Source organism: Ovis canadensis, chromosome 24 (genome assembly GCF_042477335.2).
Source record: "Ovis canadensis isolate MfBH-ARS-UI-01 breed Bighorn chromosome 24, ARS-UI_OviCan_v2, whole genome shotgun sequence".
Classification (NCBI taxonomy): Eukaryota; Metazoa; Chordata; class Mammalia; order Artiodactyla; family Bovidae; genus Ovis; species Ovis canadensis.
The window spans coordinates 17,570,067-17,588,555 of NC_091268.1; the positions used below are offsets into that span (position 1 = coordinate 17,570,067).

Here is an 18,489-nt window from a genome sequence, read left to right on the forward strand (position 1 = left end):
GCCAGGAAGATTTTTTTTAAAACAAGAAACTCAAACTGAAAAAGACCATTAGATTTAGCTAGCTGCATATGGAATTCCCTGGTGGTGTAGTAGTTGCACCGCTTGCACTGTCAAGGGCCCTGGTTTGATTCCTGGTTGGGGACCAAGATCTCACAAGTGGGTAGGCGTGGCCAATAAATAAATAAATATTCAGATGTGTGGATGCATACACCAATTTTCCCAACCACCTCCCCGACCAGATGCAAATGATAATGTTTCTGTCAAACGTGGAATGCTAGGGTTGACTGAATTCAGTAAGGTTTCTTAAATCAGTAAGGAAAAGATGAACAAGTTCATGGAAAAATGAATAGTGTAGCAGGTCTCAAAGTGGTGGCCTCTAGGGGTTCCCAAAGCCCTTGCAGGAGGCCCATGAATATTTCATAGTATTAATAATACTGAGGCAATTGTGGCCTTTTTCACTGTAATGAGCTTGCACCAATGATGCGAAAGCAATGATGGTTCTTAGTGTGAATCAAGGCAGTGACACCAAACTGACAGAATTTGTTGCCACTAATAAAATTCTAAGGCTTTTAGCAAAAAGTACAATTTTAGAGATTGTATCTGCCACCTTTAGTTTCACAACTTCCCAATATTGCCAGAGAGTTGCAATATTCATGAATGTTATACATTTTTTTTTCATATTGTATAATAAGATGTGTCAACGGCCACAAGATCTAGTCAGTGAACAAATATGTTTGGAAAGACCAACACATGATTTACAAAATCACATGTGAATAAAAGATCCTTTCAAAGTGCAAGATAGATCCGTGGGTTCTCATGTAATAGAACACAAAAAACACGCTGACATCATCTGAGATTCCATGTTGCAGCTAACCGTCAAAAAACCACCACATTCTGAGTGTCGGTGTAGTATCAAAGAAGAATAGCCACAATTATCTGAAAAGGCTCTAAAAAGACTACTTTCTTTTCCAATTTTTTTTTAATCTGAGGCTGAATTTTCTTCATGCACTTCAGTCAAATCAATGTATTCTTATAGAGTGAAGGCAGACACAGATATGAGAAGCCAGCAGTCTTTTCTCAAATGTGATATTATACAGACTGTTTTTTGGACCATGCCACAAATCATGTGGGGTCTTACTTCCCCAACCAAGGGTAGAACCGATGCCCCCTGCAGTGGGAGTCCTGAGTCTTAACCACTTGACTGCCAAGGAAGTCCCCAAATAGATTTTTTTTTAATGTAGCACACTGCCATTCTTCTCACTCATTTTTGGTTTGAAAAAAATAGTCAGTGAATTTATCATTGCTATTTTATATTTTCAGATTAACTTTGATATTGGAAATATTGCTAGATGAAACCTATAAAAACAAAAGCTCTTTGAGCTGCTCAATAATTTAAAGAGTATAACCACTCTTTAAAAGGATTCTGAGACCAAAATTTCTGAGAACCAGAGGACTAAGAAATATAAACGTTGGAACCCATGGCCCACAGAATGCTATTCTGTGAATTCTCACAATATCTCCCTGAGGTGGGTGACATTATGATACCCATTTACTAGATGAGAAAACTGAGACACAGAAAGGAGCAATTGCTTGTCACACAGCTAGCTACCGCCAGAGCTGGGATTTGAATCCAGGCATCTGACTCCAAGCTCGTGCATTTCCTTAGGGACAATCTGGCAATAAGTTCTAAAAGCCCTTAAAGATATTTGCCTTCTTTAACTATTTCATTTTGAAATTTTATGAAAGGGGATAATTGGAGATAATCAAATTTGTATACAAAGATATTTATAACATAATAAATTAGAAACAACCAGTAGTCAGTGGATTCAGTTCAGTTCAGTCCAGTTCAATTCAGTCGCTCAATCATGTCCAACTCCTCGCGACCCCATGAACCGCAGCACACCAGGCCTCCCTGTCCATCACCAGCTCCCAGAGTCCACCCAAACTCATGTCCATCGAGCCGATGATGCCATCCAACCATCTCATCCTCTGTCGTCCCCTTCTCCTCCTGCCCCCAATCCCTCCCAGCATCAGGGTCTTTTCCAATGAGTCAGCTCTTTGCATCAGGTGGCCAAAGTATTGGAGTTTCAGCCTCAACATCGGTCTTTCCAATGAATACCCAGAACTGATCTCCTTTAGGATGGGCTGGTTGGTTTTCATTGCAGTCCAAGGGACTCTCAAGAGACTTCTCCAACACCACAGTTCAAAAGCATCAATTCTTCGGCGCTCAGCTTTCTTCACAGTCCAACTCTCACATCCTTACATGACCACTGGAAAAACTGTAGCCTTGACTAGATGGACCTTTGTTGGCAAAGTAATGTTTCTGCTTTTTAATGTGCTATCTAGGTTGGTCATAACTTTCCTTCCAAGGAGTAAGCGTCTTTTAATTTCATGGCTGCAATCACCATCTGCAGTGATTCTGGAGCCCAGAAAAATAAAGTCAGCCACTATTTCCACTGTTTCCCCATCTATTTCCCATGAAGTGATGGGACCAGATGCCATGATCTTCATTTTCTGAATGTTGAGCTTTAAGCCAACTTTTTCACTCTCCTCTTTCACTTTCAAGAGGCTTTTTAGTTCCTCTTCACTTTCTGCCATAAGGGTGGTGTCATCTGCATATCTGAGGTTATTGAGATTTCTCCCGGCAATCTTGATTCCAGCTTGTGTTTCTTCCAGCCCAGCATTTCTCATGATGTACTCTGCATATAAGTTAAATAAGTCAGTGGACTACTAATAGATAATGGAAAATAAACTTACTAAGGCTTTTGAATGAACCTAGAAAATACCCAGAAAATGACGTGACCCCTGGAGAAAGGATTGGAGGGTGTTGGAAGTCTGGCTGCTGAACCTGAACCAAGGGTGGGGATAGGAATCTGCAGATGGGGAGGCAGGGGCGAGGAGGAAGCTGGGAGTCGTTGGGAGGCAGACACAGGTTCTGCTGATGTTTGGACTTGAGGAGGATACAGGAGAATGTGTGTGAGCTGAAGGACACAGGATGGAGAAGTTGCAGAGGACTTAGGAAATGCCTGACATCCCGGGCGGGCAGGCCCCTAAGGGACCTGGACCTGCCCTGCCCAGGGAGCCCAGGAGCAGCCTTAGAGGAAGAGGAGGGAGGCGGAGGGGAAGGGTGTCAGGGAAGTGGCATTTTCTAGAGGAACAGTGTCTTCATTCTGTCCACATGAGGACACGCAGCCAGAAGACTGGGGACTCCAGCCGGGCGAAGGGCCGGGGTGGGGGCCGCGAGTGGAGGACTGGGAAGGGTTGAGGCGAACAGAGGGCGCAGGCGCGGTGCGGGAGGGGAGCAGGGGCGTCGCTGCACCTAGGGTGGGTGAGAGGCAGGGCCGGCCTCAGCTCGGAGGATGCTGGACCACTCGGATCGCCACCCGCCAAGTGTCCAGGAGAGCACTCCCAGGCCTCGCAGCTCCCCGCACCAGAGCAATTCCGGTCCCCACCACACAGGGTGGTCAGAGAATGAGTGGGCAGTGACTGTGCGCTGTGAGTGGGGGCTGGACCTATGGGCGATAGACGGACTGAAAGATAAGTACTGAACCTGTGGGAGTTTGGGGGTACCAGTAGCGAGGAAGAGACCAATGGAGAGTGTTGGACCGAGAATCCAATCAATGCCAAAGATGCTGTGCCCTCAGGGATGCTGGGGGCAGAGAGGAATCAGTGGCTTTGATGAACATAAAGGAAGTTCTTTCTGTTCGCTCAGAAAAACGAAGAGGACGACCGAGGCCCTTAAACAAATGCTCAGGCTTCCTCCGCGTCGGGCCGATGTCAAACACTGGGGGAGGTCGCATGGTCTCAGTTAAACCCACCCTCCAGTCCTGGGAGAGCCCCGCCCAGTACCCGCATGGTCCCGCCCCCGCGAGCCGATTGGTCAGACCGCCAGCTCCGCCCCGCGCGGGGAAGACCCGGAGAAACCACTCTGGCCCAAGGAACTGGCACCTCACAAACCCTACTGCGCATGTTCGTTCCTTGACCCCAGCCTGAGGTGACTGCCCAAACCTAGGCGGGGGCCCCCAGACACCGAGGCCGAGGGACCCGCCGCTGCTCGGCCTCCGGAGAGAGAGGGCCCCTCTGCCGTCGCCGCCCGGCCGGTGCCCGGTGAGGACGGGCCCCAGCGGATCGGGGAGGGTCTCAGGTCCCTGCCGGGCTCTCCTCGGGGTCCCCAAGGGCTACTGATGCTGGGGTGGGCGGGGTGCTCCCCACCTCTGCCTCCCGGCACTCAGGCTACCTCCTTGTCCTTCATCCGCGATTCAAGCTCCTTTCTCCTCGTTCCGCCTTGCCCCCAACCATCCCGACCCCAGGACTGAGCCCTCACACCCCAAATCAGGGAACCCCACTCTGGGTTGTCTATCCCTGACCGCGTCCGCCCCACCCAGTACCGCCCCCGCCCTGCACCCAGCCCCTGTCCCGTCCCATCCTTGTGGCTCTAGCGATGCTCACAGGGCTGGCGGTTGGTGGTCTGAGATGTTGGGACAGGGGAGGCACTCAGGGGGCTTGGGCAGGAGGGGCGATCATGACACGAGAGGAGAGAGCTGGGGAGCGGGGGCCATTTGGGCTTAGCATAGACAGGTCTAGGGGCAGAATACAGCGGGTAAGAAGGAGTAAAGCTAACTCTAAGACTACCTTTGGTGATTCTAAGCCATGGTGATTAGGGGAAAGGAGACGTCATTACATGAAATCCCCACTTTGGGGAAACCGTTCCCTGTACACTATCAAGTAGCAATTCTTGACCCTTTTTGGATCTAACTGCTGCTTTGAAAATCTCCCTGTGAGGATTGTACCTGATGCCTAAGTGAACCCATCACCTCATCAGCAGCCCCATCACAGCCCTCCAAGAAGCACATGGGACAATGATTATGGAGTGGCCGAAGAACAGTTCAACTATGAATGAGAGATTAGAAACTTCCTAAGCTGAGGACCCATGACATCAGCCATGTTTCACAAAGTATCAGAATCAAATAGAGTACTGGTTTAAAAAAAAAAGGTAGATCCTCAGGGCCCTCTCCAGACGCACTGAGAAAGAAGTCTGGGGTTGGAGGAGTCCAGGATTGGGCATTTTAAACAAGAATTCTGGAAGATTCTTAGGTATTGTGAAGTTGGAAAACCACTGGTCATAGACTTAATTTCCCTTTTCTTAATACATGCGTTTTATTGAGATAGTTTACATACTGTGAGTTCACTCACAATGTACAATTCAGTGGCTTCTAGTAAATTCACCAAGTTCTACAGCCTTCACCACCATCAGTTTTGGAAATTTTTCATCATCCCAGAAACCCCCATGCTAGTATTAACTCTTCTGGCCCCCATCCCTCCCACCCCTAACCCTAGAAAAGCACAAATTTACCTTCTGTCCTTATGGATTTTTCTACTGTATCAATTTTCTAGAGACTTCAGATCATTTTATAGAAATGGAATGTATAATTTACGATCTTTGATGACAGGCCTTTTTTTCACTCAGCTAATGTTTCCAAGGCTTATTCATGTGTGGCATTAATTTGTCAAATTATCAAATAATATTCCATTGTGTGGACACATCACATTGTGTTTATTCATTTAGCTGTCGATGGATATTTGGGCTGTTTCACTTTTTGATGTCTATGAATAAGGCTGCTGCACGCATTCTATGTACAAGTTTTTATGTGGACATGAGTTTCCATTTCTCTTGGAGAAACAACTAGGAGTAGAATTGCTGGGTTGTATGGTAATTTTATGTTTAACCTTTTGAGAAATTGCCAGATTGTTTTCCAAACTGGCTGCGCCTATATACAGCTCCACCAGCAGTGTATCAAGGCTCTATTTTCTTCTCAACCTCACTATCACTTGTTATTGTCTGTTTTTTGCTTTGTTTTATTAGATCCATCCTAATAGTGTGAAATAGTATCTCATGATCCACGTTTCCCTCACGACTAATGATGTTGAACATCTCATGTGCTTACTGGCCACTTGTATATTTTCTTTGGAGAAAGGCCTTTTCAGATTCTTTGCCCATTTTAAAATTGAGTTATTTGTCTTTTCATTACTGAGTTGTAAGTGTTCTTTATAAATTCCAGATGCAGGTCGTTTATCAGATATGTTGTTGTTTTAGTCACTAAGTGGTGTCCGACTCTTTTGCGGCCCCATGGACTATATGCCAGACTCCTCTGTCTACGGGAAATCCTAGGCAACAGTACTGGAGTGGGTTGCTGTTCCCTTCTCCAGGGGATCTTCCCGACCCAGGGATCAAACCCAGGTCTCCTGCATTGGCAGGTGTGTTCCTCACCACTGAACCACCAGGAAAACCCTTTATCAGATACATGATCTGCAAAAATGTTCCCCTACCCTATGGATTGCCTTTTAACTCTCTTGATTGTGAGTCTCTTTGACTCACAAAAGTTTTAAATCTTGATGATGTCCAATTTACATATTTCTTCTTTGGTTGTCTGTACTTTTAGTTCTTTGCCTAATCCAACTCTTTTTTTTAAGAGTTTTATCACTAGCTCTCATGTTTAAGCCTGTGGTCATTTAGAGTTAATTTTTTGGATATGGTATGAGGAAGGGGTGCAACCACCTGTAGTTTCATCCCTGGACCACAAAGGTTTGGGCTAGGCCAGGTATGTGCCCCAGGGCCAATCAGGGGCCTGGGGGCGGGGCTTCCCACCATAACCCTTTCCTGCCCAGAGTGGCTCTGCTAGGGGAGGCACTGGCAGCATCTTTTCTGCTGGACCCTGTGTCCCCCCAGACCCCCGATACCACCATGTTGCCCACCCTGTGGGGCAGGGTGGGCAAAGCCGGGAAGGACCACATGGGAGGAGCAGGGGTTGGCTCATCCAGAAGCTGGACCAGGGACAGGAGAGATAATAAGACATCAATCCTAGGGGTGCCAGTCGTTAGGGGACTTGCTACCAGGCAGCATAGACCTGAGGACACCCCCCCCCCTGGAGTCCTCCCTGTCACAGTGGGAGGTTTCTGCTCTCATGTCTAATTGTCAGGGGAACTTGTGGGGGGCAAGACACCCCAACCACACATTGATCTTGCACTTCAGACTCCTGTCATGGGTGATGGGGTCTTGGAAGACTATGAAGTGAGGGGCATGGACCCTTCAAGCCATATGAGTTTGTTGTTCAGTTGCTCAGTCGTGTCCGACTCTTTGCAACCCTATGGACTGCAAACTCAAAGAAACAGTTCAAAGCCAGGTTGGAAAAGCAGGTCCAGGGGGGCGGGTAAGAGTATGGGCTTCACTGCCCCCTGGGTTCTGGACAGGGTACATGAGACGTCTGCCAAGGTGACAGTCTTGTTTCTGGGCGAAACTGAGAAAGACCCTCACCATCTGCCCACTACCCAGTCACCCCCAACAGACACCCCCACACTGATGCCCCAGGGCCCGGGTCTCCAGGCCAACCCTGCCCCTGTCAGCCTTCTTTTCTGCTTCTCCAGACCAGCAGCCAGGGAACCCTCAGTGACCACGGCTCCTCTGGACACCTCCACAGCCTTGTCCCCACTCAGCTGGGGCAGCACCAGCACCAGCTCAGACAGAAGTCGCTGCCCTCGTGGGGCCCTGGCATCCCCTAGCCCTGGGCGGCCCGGATCTCTGGCCTGGGATGGGGACTAGATCTATTTGTGAATCCAGAGGCCAGCCTCCCAGGGCCAGGCTCCCCTCTGGGGCCTGCAGAGTGCCCTGGGGGCCCAGCCCCCGCTCCTGGTGACACAGACAGTGTCGGGGTGAAGGGCAGCGGGCCTTCTGGGAGGGTCAGTGACCTGAGCTCACATCCCCCAAGTGCTTTTCCCCGACGCCCGTTGCTCAGGGAGACCGGCTCCCGTCATCCTGGACCAGGTAGCCCAGGCGCAGTGCGGGGCGGGCCCTGGGCCAGCTCGACCGGACCCGCAGCTATGCTCCATGGCCGTGTGCCTCCGTGGTCTCATCTGTAACCTGGGGCGATGAGAACAACTTCCATAACATGGAGTGAAGGTTAAATGGGACAAACCCGTGGAAGCACTCGACCCCGAGCTCAGCACCTGTGGGCCTGGATTCCTAGTAACTCACAGCTGTCAGTACCTTGGTCACCCCAGCAGCCCCTGGAGAGCCCTGTTTCTGGCACATTTTACAGTTGGGGAGTGAGGTTTGGCTGGGGGAGGTGATGGTCCCAAGGCTGCCAAGACAGCAGACATGCCGGCCCAGGTTTTCCAGCTCCATTCAGGTCCTTCCCCAAGGTGGGAACGGGCGTCGGGGGCACAGGGCAGCCCCATCTGCCCTGACCTCCAGCCCAGATCCCTTCTGAAGCCTGGCCCAAGGGCCCCTCCACTGATGGGATTTTTTTTTTCCCATGTGAGATCTTAGTTCCCCAATCAGGGATTGAACCTATGTCTCCTGCATTAGAAGCCCAGAGTCTTATCCACTAGACTGCCAGGGATGTCCCCGCTGATGGGATTTTGTCTCCTCCCTTAGGACAGAGCCCCTGGACTGCCAGGTTCCTTGCAGCGAGGTGGAAGACAAATCCTACTGAGACCTGAACGTGGCCTGGGGGCCCAGCCGCCCATCCCAAAATGCCCCTGCCCGAGCCCAGCGAGCAGGAGGGTGAGAGTGTGAAGGCCGGCCAGGAGCCCACCCCTGAACCCCCTGAGCCGGGCACAGATGTTGTCCCCGCAGCCCCCAAGAAACCCAGGAAGTTCTCCAAACTGGTCCTGCTGACGGCCTCCAAGGACAGTGCCAAAGTGGAAGGGGCCAAGCGCAAAGGTGTGCACTGCATCATGTCCCTGGGGGTGCCTGGCCCTGCCACCCTCGCCAAAGCCCTCCTGAAGATCCATCCTGAGGCTCAGCGGGCCATCGAGGCCGCCCCCCAGGAGCCTGAACAGAAACGCAGCAAGCTGGACACAGGTGAGGCCTGGGCCCAGCACGCAGGACAGGAGCAGGGCCTTCTGAGGGCCGAAGTCAGGGGGACCGCCAGGTTTGGCTGGCCTGGAGAGGGTGCATGTGCCATGGACATTGTGTGTCTGTCTAAACACATCTCAGTGTGAATCTCTGCGTGTCTGTAGGCCTCCATGCACACGTGCATGTATGTGTGTGTGTGTCTAAGGTTCTGTCTGTTTACATGTGTATTTGTCTAGAAGGGTAACTTTGTGTGGGTCCTTGTGAGTCTGTGTTCCTGGGCCTATTTCTCTCCTATTTCTGCATTTACATATTCATGTGTCTTTTTCATGAGATGGGGGCATCCTCAGCCACCAGCCTAGAGTTCTCAGGGAACCTAAGGGACCCCTCAGGCTCCATCACCTGCTAGACAGGGCCATCCTCAGGGAGTCAGGGAACCCGGAGCCGGAGGCCCCTCTGCAGGGGGCCCGGCTCACCTTGAGCCCTTCCGCTGGCCTGTTCCATGTCCACCTGCCTCTGTGGGGGGAGAGGGTCCTTCCTGGTGACCTGTGGGGAGGCAGGGCTCAGAGAAGCAAAGTCACTGCCCTGAGGTCATCAGTCGGTCGCTGCAAAGGATGGGGGTGGGGAGCATCTGGCTCAGAGCCCGTTTCTCCAGCTGGGCTGGGTGGGACAGGCCATCCCCGGGGCTCCCTCCACACCAGCTGAGACCTCTGCTCACTTCTCAGATCAGCCTGGGCTCTCGAGCCAAGTAGGCCTCAACCCATAGGGCGCCTTTGTGAGAATTAGGACAAATCGACCTTCCTCGGACGCAGAGATGGGGCGTGGAACAGGGGCTACACGCAGGCCCCCCAGGCGCCCCTGGGCAGGCGCTCATGGGCACCCTCGGCCTGCCCCTCCACCTTTACCTCCAGACCTGTCCACAACGCTTCCCGCCCCTGGCCAGGCAGCAGGGGTAGCAGCTGCTTCCTGGTGCTCAGCCGAGAATTGGCCTGAAGTCTTCTGGAAACAACCTCTGTGTCCCCTGGCCAGTGGCCTTTGCGAGCATGTCTGGAGTCAGCAGTTACTTCTCTAAGTCAGCCAACAGCTCTGCACCCCTCCCCTGGCAGCCAGGACCCCCAGGTTTGCCCCCACCCCTCCACCCCCTGTTCCTTTGACAACAGCCTGACCCATCCCCTTCTCTTCCAGATGAAAAAGAAGACGGAAGCTTAGCAGGCCCTTCTGCCTCCAGCCCCTCGGTGGACGGGGAGGAGTCCACCTCGGCCCCCGTCGAGCCCAGGGCGGCCCCGTAGCCCTGACAACCGAGGGTGCGTCCTGCCCGGGTCAGTGATCTTGGCTGCGCCTTCTACACGTTCCACTGGGCTTCTCCCGGGGCCCAGCCCCTGACTGGTTTTCACTTTCAGCACTGTAATTTTTTCCCCCCTGATCAAGCATAATTTACTTTTGTAGCAAAAAAAAAAAATTTTTTTAAGAGAATAAAAGATGCTGTACACTAGGTCCCATCATAGATAGGCTTTTACAATTCCATGATTCTGGATCCTTTGAGACCCCAGCTCCAACCACCACCGCCCCCCGTCCCCCTCCCCCCTCACCGTCCCCCTCCCCCCTCACCGTCCCCCTCCCCCCACGCCCCACCCCAGGGCCTCCCTTCTAGCACTTACCTCGCCCTTCCTGGCCTGGACCATCTCAGACCCCAGAGGGCTATGCAAGGGCCTCCATGCCCCAGGGCCTCACACCCCTGGGCCTCTTCAGCGTGGACATCCAGCCTCTGATCCAGAGATGAGGTGGAGACTCAGAGGCCTCCTCTTTCTGCCGCCTTTGGTCTCCAGCCCAGAACCCCTGGGAAGTGGATCCTGCCTGTCCCTGGCTCTCCCTCCAGAGCCAGTCCACAGGAGGCCTCAGCCCGCTCCTTTCTCCTGGACCCTCAGAAAGGCTGCCTCCTCCAGGGAGCTGCACAGGACTGACAGCCCCCCTGCACAGGGGCCCTAATGTTCATGGCAGCCCCAGGCTCTGCTGAGGAGGAGGTGGGCCTGCAGTCTGAGGGGGCACCCCAACAGCAGTGTATGGTGCCCCATTGTGTTTCCTCTGGGTGGTGTGGGGGCCGAGGTAGACTCTTGGGAGCCTGAGCACCCGCCTCCAGGTCTCTGTAGTGCTGGCCTGCTGTTGCCCTCCTTCAACCAGAAGTCGGGGTTCCCTGAGAAAAGGTGTCAGCCTGGAGAAAGAAATGGCAACCCACTCCAGTGTTCTTGCCTGGAGAAATCCATGGACAGAGGAGCCTGGCGGGCGACAGTCCATGGGGTCATGACTGAGCGACTGACACCTTCAAGACGCTTCAGCCCACGTGCTCCTCATCATTTGGAAACTGCCTTTGAGCAAAGCGAAATGGATTTTTTTTTTTAAGGCAGAGTTTAGAGGACTTCTGTTTTCAAGCAACATTTTCCAAATTTAATCTGTTATCTGTTGACTCCCTCTTGGGAAAAGTGAGTTACGTGGCATCTTCCTTGCCCAGCTCTCCATTCTGCTGTTATTTTTACAGCGAGGTTGTCTGTAACATTTACGTTCTGTACCCATAACTTGGAAAGTTCTTTTGTCTGGATTCTATATTTAAATAGATTCCCATCCCCCACCCTGGTTCTCCTTTCCTGAGGTCTGAGTCATCCCCATGGTGGGCTGGTTCTGAGGGTGCTGGGGGGCTGCGGGGGACCGTTCGATGGTGGAGCAGGCCTGGAGAAGAGGTGGTGGGGAGAGGAGTTGACCCCTGCCCCTCAGCCTGGTCTCCAGGCAGTCCTGGCCTGGACAGGGTCCCAGCGGGCATCCACTCCCTTGAACTGTGCTGTGGCACAATTGACCCCTTCTGCAACTGCCAGGCAAGGCTGGGAGTGGCACTCAGGGCCCCAGTGAAGGGGCCTGGTTGACTCACTGGTCTCTGGAGGCTGCGTGGGGGAGCAGCAAGGGGGTACCTCCCTCCGGGGGCCCAAGTCGCCCTGCCTGGAAGGTGGTCAGGACTGCGGGGCAGGAAGCCATTGCCGAGCCAGGATGGGAACCCACACGCTGGATGTGGAGGTTTTCTTATTTTTTAAATTTTGAAACATTTGGAAACTCCCATAGAAGTTGTACAAGCATGCAGGAAGCACCACCTAGATTCACCTGCCCTCTCCCTCCTGCTGCTTTCTTCCCCCTTGACTTCTTTCTTTAACACACCCAGACCAACATTGTATATTTTACTCTGTCTTACATTCATTTTAATTCATATTTATTTGGCTGCAGCAGGTCTTGGTTGGGGCACACGGGATCTTCTGTGCCCCATGTAGGATCATTAGCTGTGGCACATGGGATCTAGTTCCCTGACCAAGGATCGAACCCAGGCCGGCTGCATTGGATGTGCAGAGTCTTAACTGCTGGACCACCAGGAAGTCCCACCTTTGGAGAACCTTAATGTCTTCCCAGAGCAGGATACACAGGACCCAGTGGTCAACAGATCACAGCCCAGGCTCCCAGAGCTAGACAGGAAGCACGGAACTTCCTGCGACAAGTCCATGAAAACTGGGGCTAAGGGCTGCCAGAGAAAAGGCCAACAGCTCCTCAGCATATGACAGGGCCCTGGGGAAGCCCCGTGAAGGGAGCTGAAGGGTAAGGATGGCATGCTTCGGAGAGGCGAGACTTGGAGCCAGAGAGAAAAGGACAGGAGGGCCATGGGACAGGCAGGATGGACGGAGGCTAGTGGCCCAGAGCCCAGGGGCCTAGAGGCTACAGGTAAGTCCAGGTTCATGGAAGGTAGAGGGAGGTGGGGAAGGATTCTCCCAGAGAGGGAACCTAGTCAGTGTGGTTTTACAAAACTCACTGAACACCCAGGAGGAGAACGGATTCGAGGTGCGGTGGGGGCATCCAAAGTGGGAGCTGAGAGAACAGTCAGGAAGCCACCCCACAGACAACTCCCTACCCCCTACCCCAGGGTAGAGGAAAGGGAGGGAGAGGGGAGATGCTGGAAGGGGGCTGAAAAGGGCTCAGCGATGGCGGTCTCTTTCAGGGAACTGGGTTTGAGGGAGAGAGGACTGGCCTGCCCAGCCGGTAGCTCAGTGGTAAAGAATCTGCCTGCTAATGCAGGAGACACGGGTTTGAGCCCTGATCCAGGAAGATCCCACATGCCTCAGAGCAACTAAGCCCGTGGGGCACAACTACTGAGCCTGTGCTCTAGAGCTCGGGAGCCACAACTGTTGCCCCCATGATCTGCTATTACTGAAGGCGGAGGGCCCTAGAGCTGGTGCTCTGGAGCAAGTGAGTGAAGTGAATTCGCTCAGTCGTGTCCAATTCTTTGCCATTCCATGGACTGTAGTAGCCTACCAGGGTCCTCCATCCATGGGATTTTCCAGGCAAGAATACTGGAGTGGGTTGCCATTTCCTTCTCCATAAGATCTTCCCGACCCAGGGATTGAACCCAGGTCTCCCGCATTGTAGGCAGACGCTTTACTATCTGAGCCACCAGGGAAGTCCTGTCTGGAGCAAGAGAGGCCACCAAAAGTAGAGGCCCCAGGAAAGCAATGAAAAGTAGCCCCTGCCGGCTGCAACTAGAGAAAACCGCTCGCAGTCACAAAGACCCAGCACAGCCATAAATAAATAAACAACAAAATTTTTAAAAATACATAGGATGACGGTACACTTTCTTTTTAAAAATAACTTGCATTGGTCTTTCTTTCAAGCTAAAAACAATGTCATTCATGGTCATGAAATAAATAAGAAAATATTAAGAAGAAATATTACAAATATCTCCAATAATTCCATCACCTAGAGATAGGTTTGTAATAAATATTTTTATATTCAGAAAATTGCGGTCATTCAGTTCTTTTTTTTCTTGCACGTTCCCTCTGACTTCCGGGATCTTAATTCCCTCCGGAGAGTCAAACCTGGGCAGCGGCAGTGACACACCGAGTCCTAACAACTGGACAGCCAGGGAATTCCCTATTTTTTCTTAATATATTATAAAGGTCTTTCCAGCATCCATTTTACAGCGTACCACAACGTCCTGCCACAGGTGATCATTCATCCAGCCAGTCCCGCTGGACGTATCCCGGTCGTGTCCAGGTCGGTAACGATCCTCTCAAAAGCCTTGGGTGAGATAGCGGCTCCGCGGGAGGACACCGCTCCCAACATTTCCACCCGGCGCTCAGGCATCCTCATCGACCCCAGGCAACGCCACTGAAAAGAAAATATTGACAACGTCCCCACCACCACCACGCTTCATCCGCCGGCACACCCTCCGCGTGTTTTCTCCTGGGGGCTGCCACCGCTAGCCTGGAGGACCGGTCCAGAGATGCCCCCTCCCCCGCCCCGCGTGGCTGATGCTCCGGACGGACCAGAGGCGGCGCGCCCGGAAGCTGTCCGGCCCAACGGACCCAGGACGCCCACCCAGGCCCTTTGCAGCCGGGGCACCGGCTCCAAAGTGACTTCTGCTGGGGGCAGGGAGGATCCCTCAGTGGCGATCCGGCAGATCGCTGGCTATCCGAGATCCGTGCTCCCAGTCCTTCTCCGACAGACCTTCCAACCCAAGTCGCAGACCTTCCCCCTCGGTGTCTGATTTCCCCCAGCAGGTACCGCTTCCAAGACACCACGTGACCCACTGTTTATTAAGATCTATGGCTTCTCCCCCTACCCTCCTGCTCCGTAACTTAGGCTCAAGTAGGCGGGGGCAGCGGTTTTTTGTCTGTTTCCGCAGGGGAGGCGCTCCGGGCGGACAGCAAGGGGTGCGGAACGCGAAGCCCCGGCAAGGGGCGGAGATGAGGGGACCCCGAGCGCCGAGCCGGAGGTCCGGCGGAGCTTAGGCCCGAGAAGGAGGCGCAGGACAGAGAACACGGATGGGAAAGGGGCAAGAGAAAGCGGGAAGGAGGGAATTCGACCGAGGGTGCGGAGAATGTGGGCAGGCTGGCCCCGCGCGACCTGGCCCCGCACCTGCCCGGAGCGCAGGGACACGGCGAGGCGCGGAGGAGCGAGGCGGAGGGAGGGGTGTCAGGCGACCGGCATTTTCTGGAGGAGCAGTGCCTTCTTTCTGTCCACGTGAGGACGCGCGGCCAGAAGTCTGGGGGCTCCGGCCGGAAGAAGGCGGAGCCGGGTGGGGCGGACGGAGGGCTGGAAGTGTCGCGGCGAGCAGAGGGCGCAGGCGCGGTGCGGGGGGGGTGGGGGGTGGGGGGCAGCGGGGGCGTCGTTGCACCTGGGGCGGGTGAGAGGTAGGGCCGGCTTCAGCTCGGTGGATGCTGGACCACTCGGATCGCCACCGCCAAGTGTCCAGGAGAGCACTCCCAGGCTCCGCAGCTCCCCGCACCGGAGCAACCCCGGTCCCCACGGCACAGAGTGGTCAGAGAATAAGTGGGCAGTGACTGTGAGCTGTGAGTGGGGTCTGGGCCGATGGACGATGGCCAGACTCATGGACGAGCATCGGATAGCTGGGCAGGGGCTGGAGCAGTTCGGAAAAAGATGCTTTCCCCTCACTAAATGCCAAAGGGATAGTTTTTCTCTGACGTTTTATTTGGACATTATTTCATGCAGAAAAATTGCAAGAAGTGTACAAAGAGTTCTCATATACTTTCACCCAGGTACTCCGAAACAGGAATGAAGCAGTCACAGCAGCAATAGTAAAATTTAGAAATGAGTGTCCAATAGGAAAATAACTAAATTAGGTAGCCAATCGTATGTAAATAGGCTTATAATATTGGGGAGCGTTATAATATACAGGTAGGTGGAAAAAGCAAGAATACTTGAAAATAATTGCCATGGAGTGTGTTTGCAATGATGTAAAGTTTAAAATAAAGATCTGTTTTCAAAAAGACTGACAAGAAAGATGACAACTGTAAACTTAAGGGGTCTAAAGCCATCCTGAGAAAGAATGAAGTTGGAGAATTCACTCTCTGATTTCAAAACTTACCACAAAGCAACAGTAATTGTGTCAGGGTGGTGCTGGCACAAGATAGACACAGATCATGAATAGAATTGAGAGTCCAGAAATAAATCCTCATATTTACAGTTAATTGTTTTTCAACAGCAAAGCCAAAAGAATTACAAGGAGAAAAGAACAGTCTTTTCAACAAATGGTACAACTAGGATGTTCATACGCAAAAAAAAAAATGAAATCACAGCTCTACTTTGCCTGTGCATACTTAGTCATTAAGTCATGTGCAACTCCTTGCAGTCCCATTGACTGTAGTCTGCCAGGCTCCTCTGTCCATGGGATTTTCCAGGCAAGAATACTGGAGTGGGTTGCCATTTCCTTCTCCAGGGAATCTTCCTGATCCCAGGAGCGAACCTGAGTCTCCTGCATTGGCAGCCGGATTCTTCACCACTGAGCCACCTGGGAAGCCCTGTACTTTGCCCATACACAAAAGATAATTCAAATTGGGTTTAAGTCTCAAATGTAACAAGTAAACTACCAAACTTTTTAGAATACGTGGGAGTAAATCTTTGTGAACTTGGACTAGGCAATGATTTCTTAGATGTGCCATCAAAAGCACAAGCAAAAAAAAAAAAAAGATCTGGACATCATCAAAATTAAGAACTTCTGTGCTTCAGAGGACCCTGTCTTAACTGGGGGCAATAAAATGAAAAGACAATCCACAGAATGGGGGAAACTTTTGCAAATCATATATCTGACAATGGACGTATATCTAGGATATATAAAGAATTTTTAGGCTTAATAATAAAATGACAACTCAACTTTGAAATGGGTAAAGGCTCTAAATAGACATTTCTCCAAAGAAAGTATGCAAATCGCAAATAAGTACCTGAGAAGGGGATCAACATCATCAGCCATCAGGGAAATGCAAACCAAACCACAATGAAGTGCCAGTTCACTTCACAATGAAATGCCATGCTAATCAGAAAGACAGATAATAACAAGTGTTGACCAGGATGTGCAGAAATTGGAATCCTCATACATTGCTGGTAGGAATGTAAAGTGGAGTAGACCCTGTGGAAAACAATTTAGCAGTTCCTCAAATGGTTAAACGTTGACACAGCAAGTCTACTCCTAGGTGGGAAAATAATTGAAAAATCTGTCTACACAAATTTGCACATGTATGTTCATAGCAGCACTATTCATAGTAGCCCCAAAGTGGAAACAACCCGGTGTTTTTCAACAGATGAATGGGTAAACAAATTGGGGTATATCTATACAGTGCAATATTATTTGATGATAAAAAGAATGAAGTATTGCTGGCATGCTACAACATGGATGGACTTTGAAAGCACTATGCTAAGTGAAAGAAGCTAGACACTAAAGACCAAAGGTTGTATGATTCCATTTAAGTGAAATGTCCAGAATATGCTTATCTATAGAGACAGAAATTAGATTAATAGTTGCTTAGGGTGGGAGGATGGGGGACTGAAGTGTGTTTCTTTTGGAGTGATGAAATTGTTCTAAAACTGATTGTGGTGACATCTGCATCTCTGTGAATATACTAAAACCCATTCAATTGTACGTTTTAATTGGGTGAATTGTATGGTATGTGAATTATATCCAATAAATCTGTTACCAAAAAAGATACAATAAAACGTTTATGTGTTAGCATAACATTTTAATGAAAATCATTGTATTTTCCAAAACAAATTTTATAAGAATGGTGTTTTACTTTTTTTCGGGAGGCATAAATCTCTTTAATGTAGGTAAATGGAGCACTACACGATCTCATATGTGCTTCAGCATTCAACCTGTTACACGTCATGTAACCTTTGGAATGTCCCATGAGGACTTCCAGAAACCCCAGAGACTTTGAGGACGGTTTCTCTACTGTAAAATTCATATTTCCCCTCTTGCAATTAATATCTTGTGGAGAAATATGTAATTTGGGAATACGCAAATACCAGTTCCTTGTTAAACTTTCACCCTCCGGTCTTAGAGTCCATTTATTTTTGTCCAAATCAGTTATTACTTAATGTCGTCGTCGTGAAGTTTCTCAGTCGTGTCCGACTCTTTGCGACCCCATGGACTGTAGCCTATCAGGCTCCTCCGTCCATGGGATACTCCAGGCCAGAATACTGGAGTGGGTTGCCATTTCCTTATCCAGATCTTCCCGACCCAGTGATCGAACCCGGGTTTCCCGCATTGTAGGCAGACGCTTTATCGTCTGAGCCATCAGGGAAGTCCATCCTAATACTTAATGATGGTCGCCAAATGGTGATTTTCTGTTTCATTCCTTCTTCATTTATTAGTCGGCATCCTACTGTAAGAGATTTCTCATCTCTCCATTTAATTATTTACATCACTATCGATAGTGGATTCTTGTTTTACTCAGTTTTAATCTGTTATTATCATTATTTAGCTTGAATCAAATTGGCCCAACTTAGGTTAGTCATTTTAACCTGTCAGTGAAGTGCAGAAGAAATCTCCTTCCGCAGCCTAAGGAAAGTGACGGGCCTAAGGATGCACTTCAATGATCGCTTCCGCTCAATTAGCGCAGAATCAAATCCTTGAAGTCTCAAGGCCCCCCAGCTCTCTCCGAGCGTCACCCCACAGACCTCCAGTCCAAGTCTCAGGTCTGAGCGACTCTCGGTCCGCGGGCGCCGCTGCCCAATCCTGGGCTTGCCCCGCCTCATTCGCGAACCCTGGCCCCGCCTCCCCGCGCCGATTGGCCAGGCCGCCAGCCGCCGCGCACTGAAGA

At 51.0% G+C, this 18,489-nt stretch overlaps 1 protein-coding gene and 1 long non-coding RNA gene across 4 annotated transcripts in view; one reads left to right on the forward strand and one right to left on the reverse strand.

The window, feature by feature from the left end:
- FLYWCH2 (FLYWCH family member 2) overlaps positions 1-10,355 on the forward strand; it is a 25,672-nt gene extending 15,317 nt beyond the window's left edge. For 2 of the 3 annotated variants that reach the window (XM_069569782.1, XM_069569783.1), the window contains exons 3-4: positions 8,432-8,860; positions 10,037-10,355. In XM_069569782.1, coding sequence (XP_069425883.1) covers positions 8,530-8,860; positions 10,037-10,140 — 435 coding nt within the window. In that variant the 5' untranslated portion in view covers positions 8,432-8,529 and the 3' untranslated portion in view covers positions 10,141-10,355. Of the gene's footprint in view, positions 1-3,896; positions 4,108-8,431; positions 8,861-10,036 lie in introns of those variants that run through there. The other variant, XM_069569781.1, reaches the window with a different exon arrangement.
- Positions 10,356-13,455: 3,100 nt separating this feature from the next.
- On the reverse strand, positions 13,456-14,988 carry LOC138428851 (uncharacterized). The gene is made up of 2 exons (XR_011252610.1): positions 14,792-14,988; positions 13,456-14,041 (listed from the first exon to the last, which is right to left on the reverse strand). It is a non-coding gene; the product is annotated as an uncharacterized lncRNA (long non-coding RNA).
- Between the last annotated feature and the right edge of the window lie 3,501 nt (positions 14,989-18,489).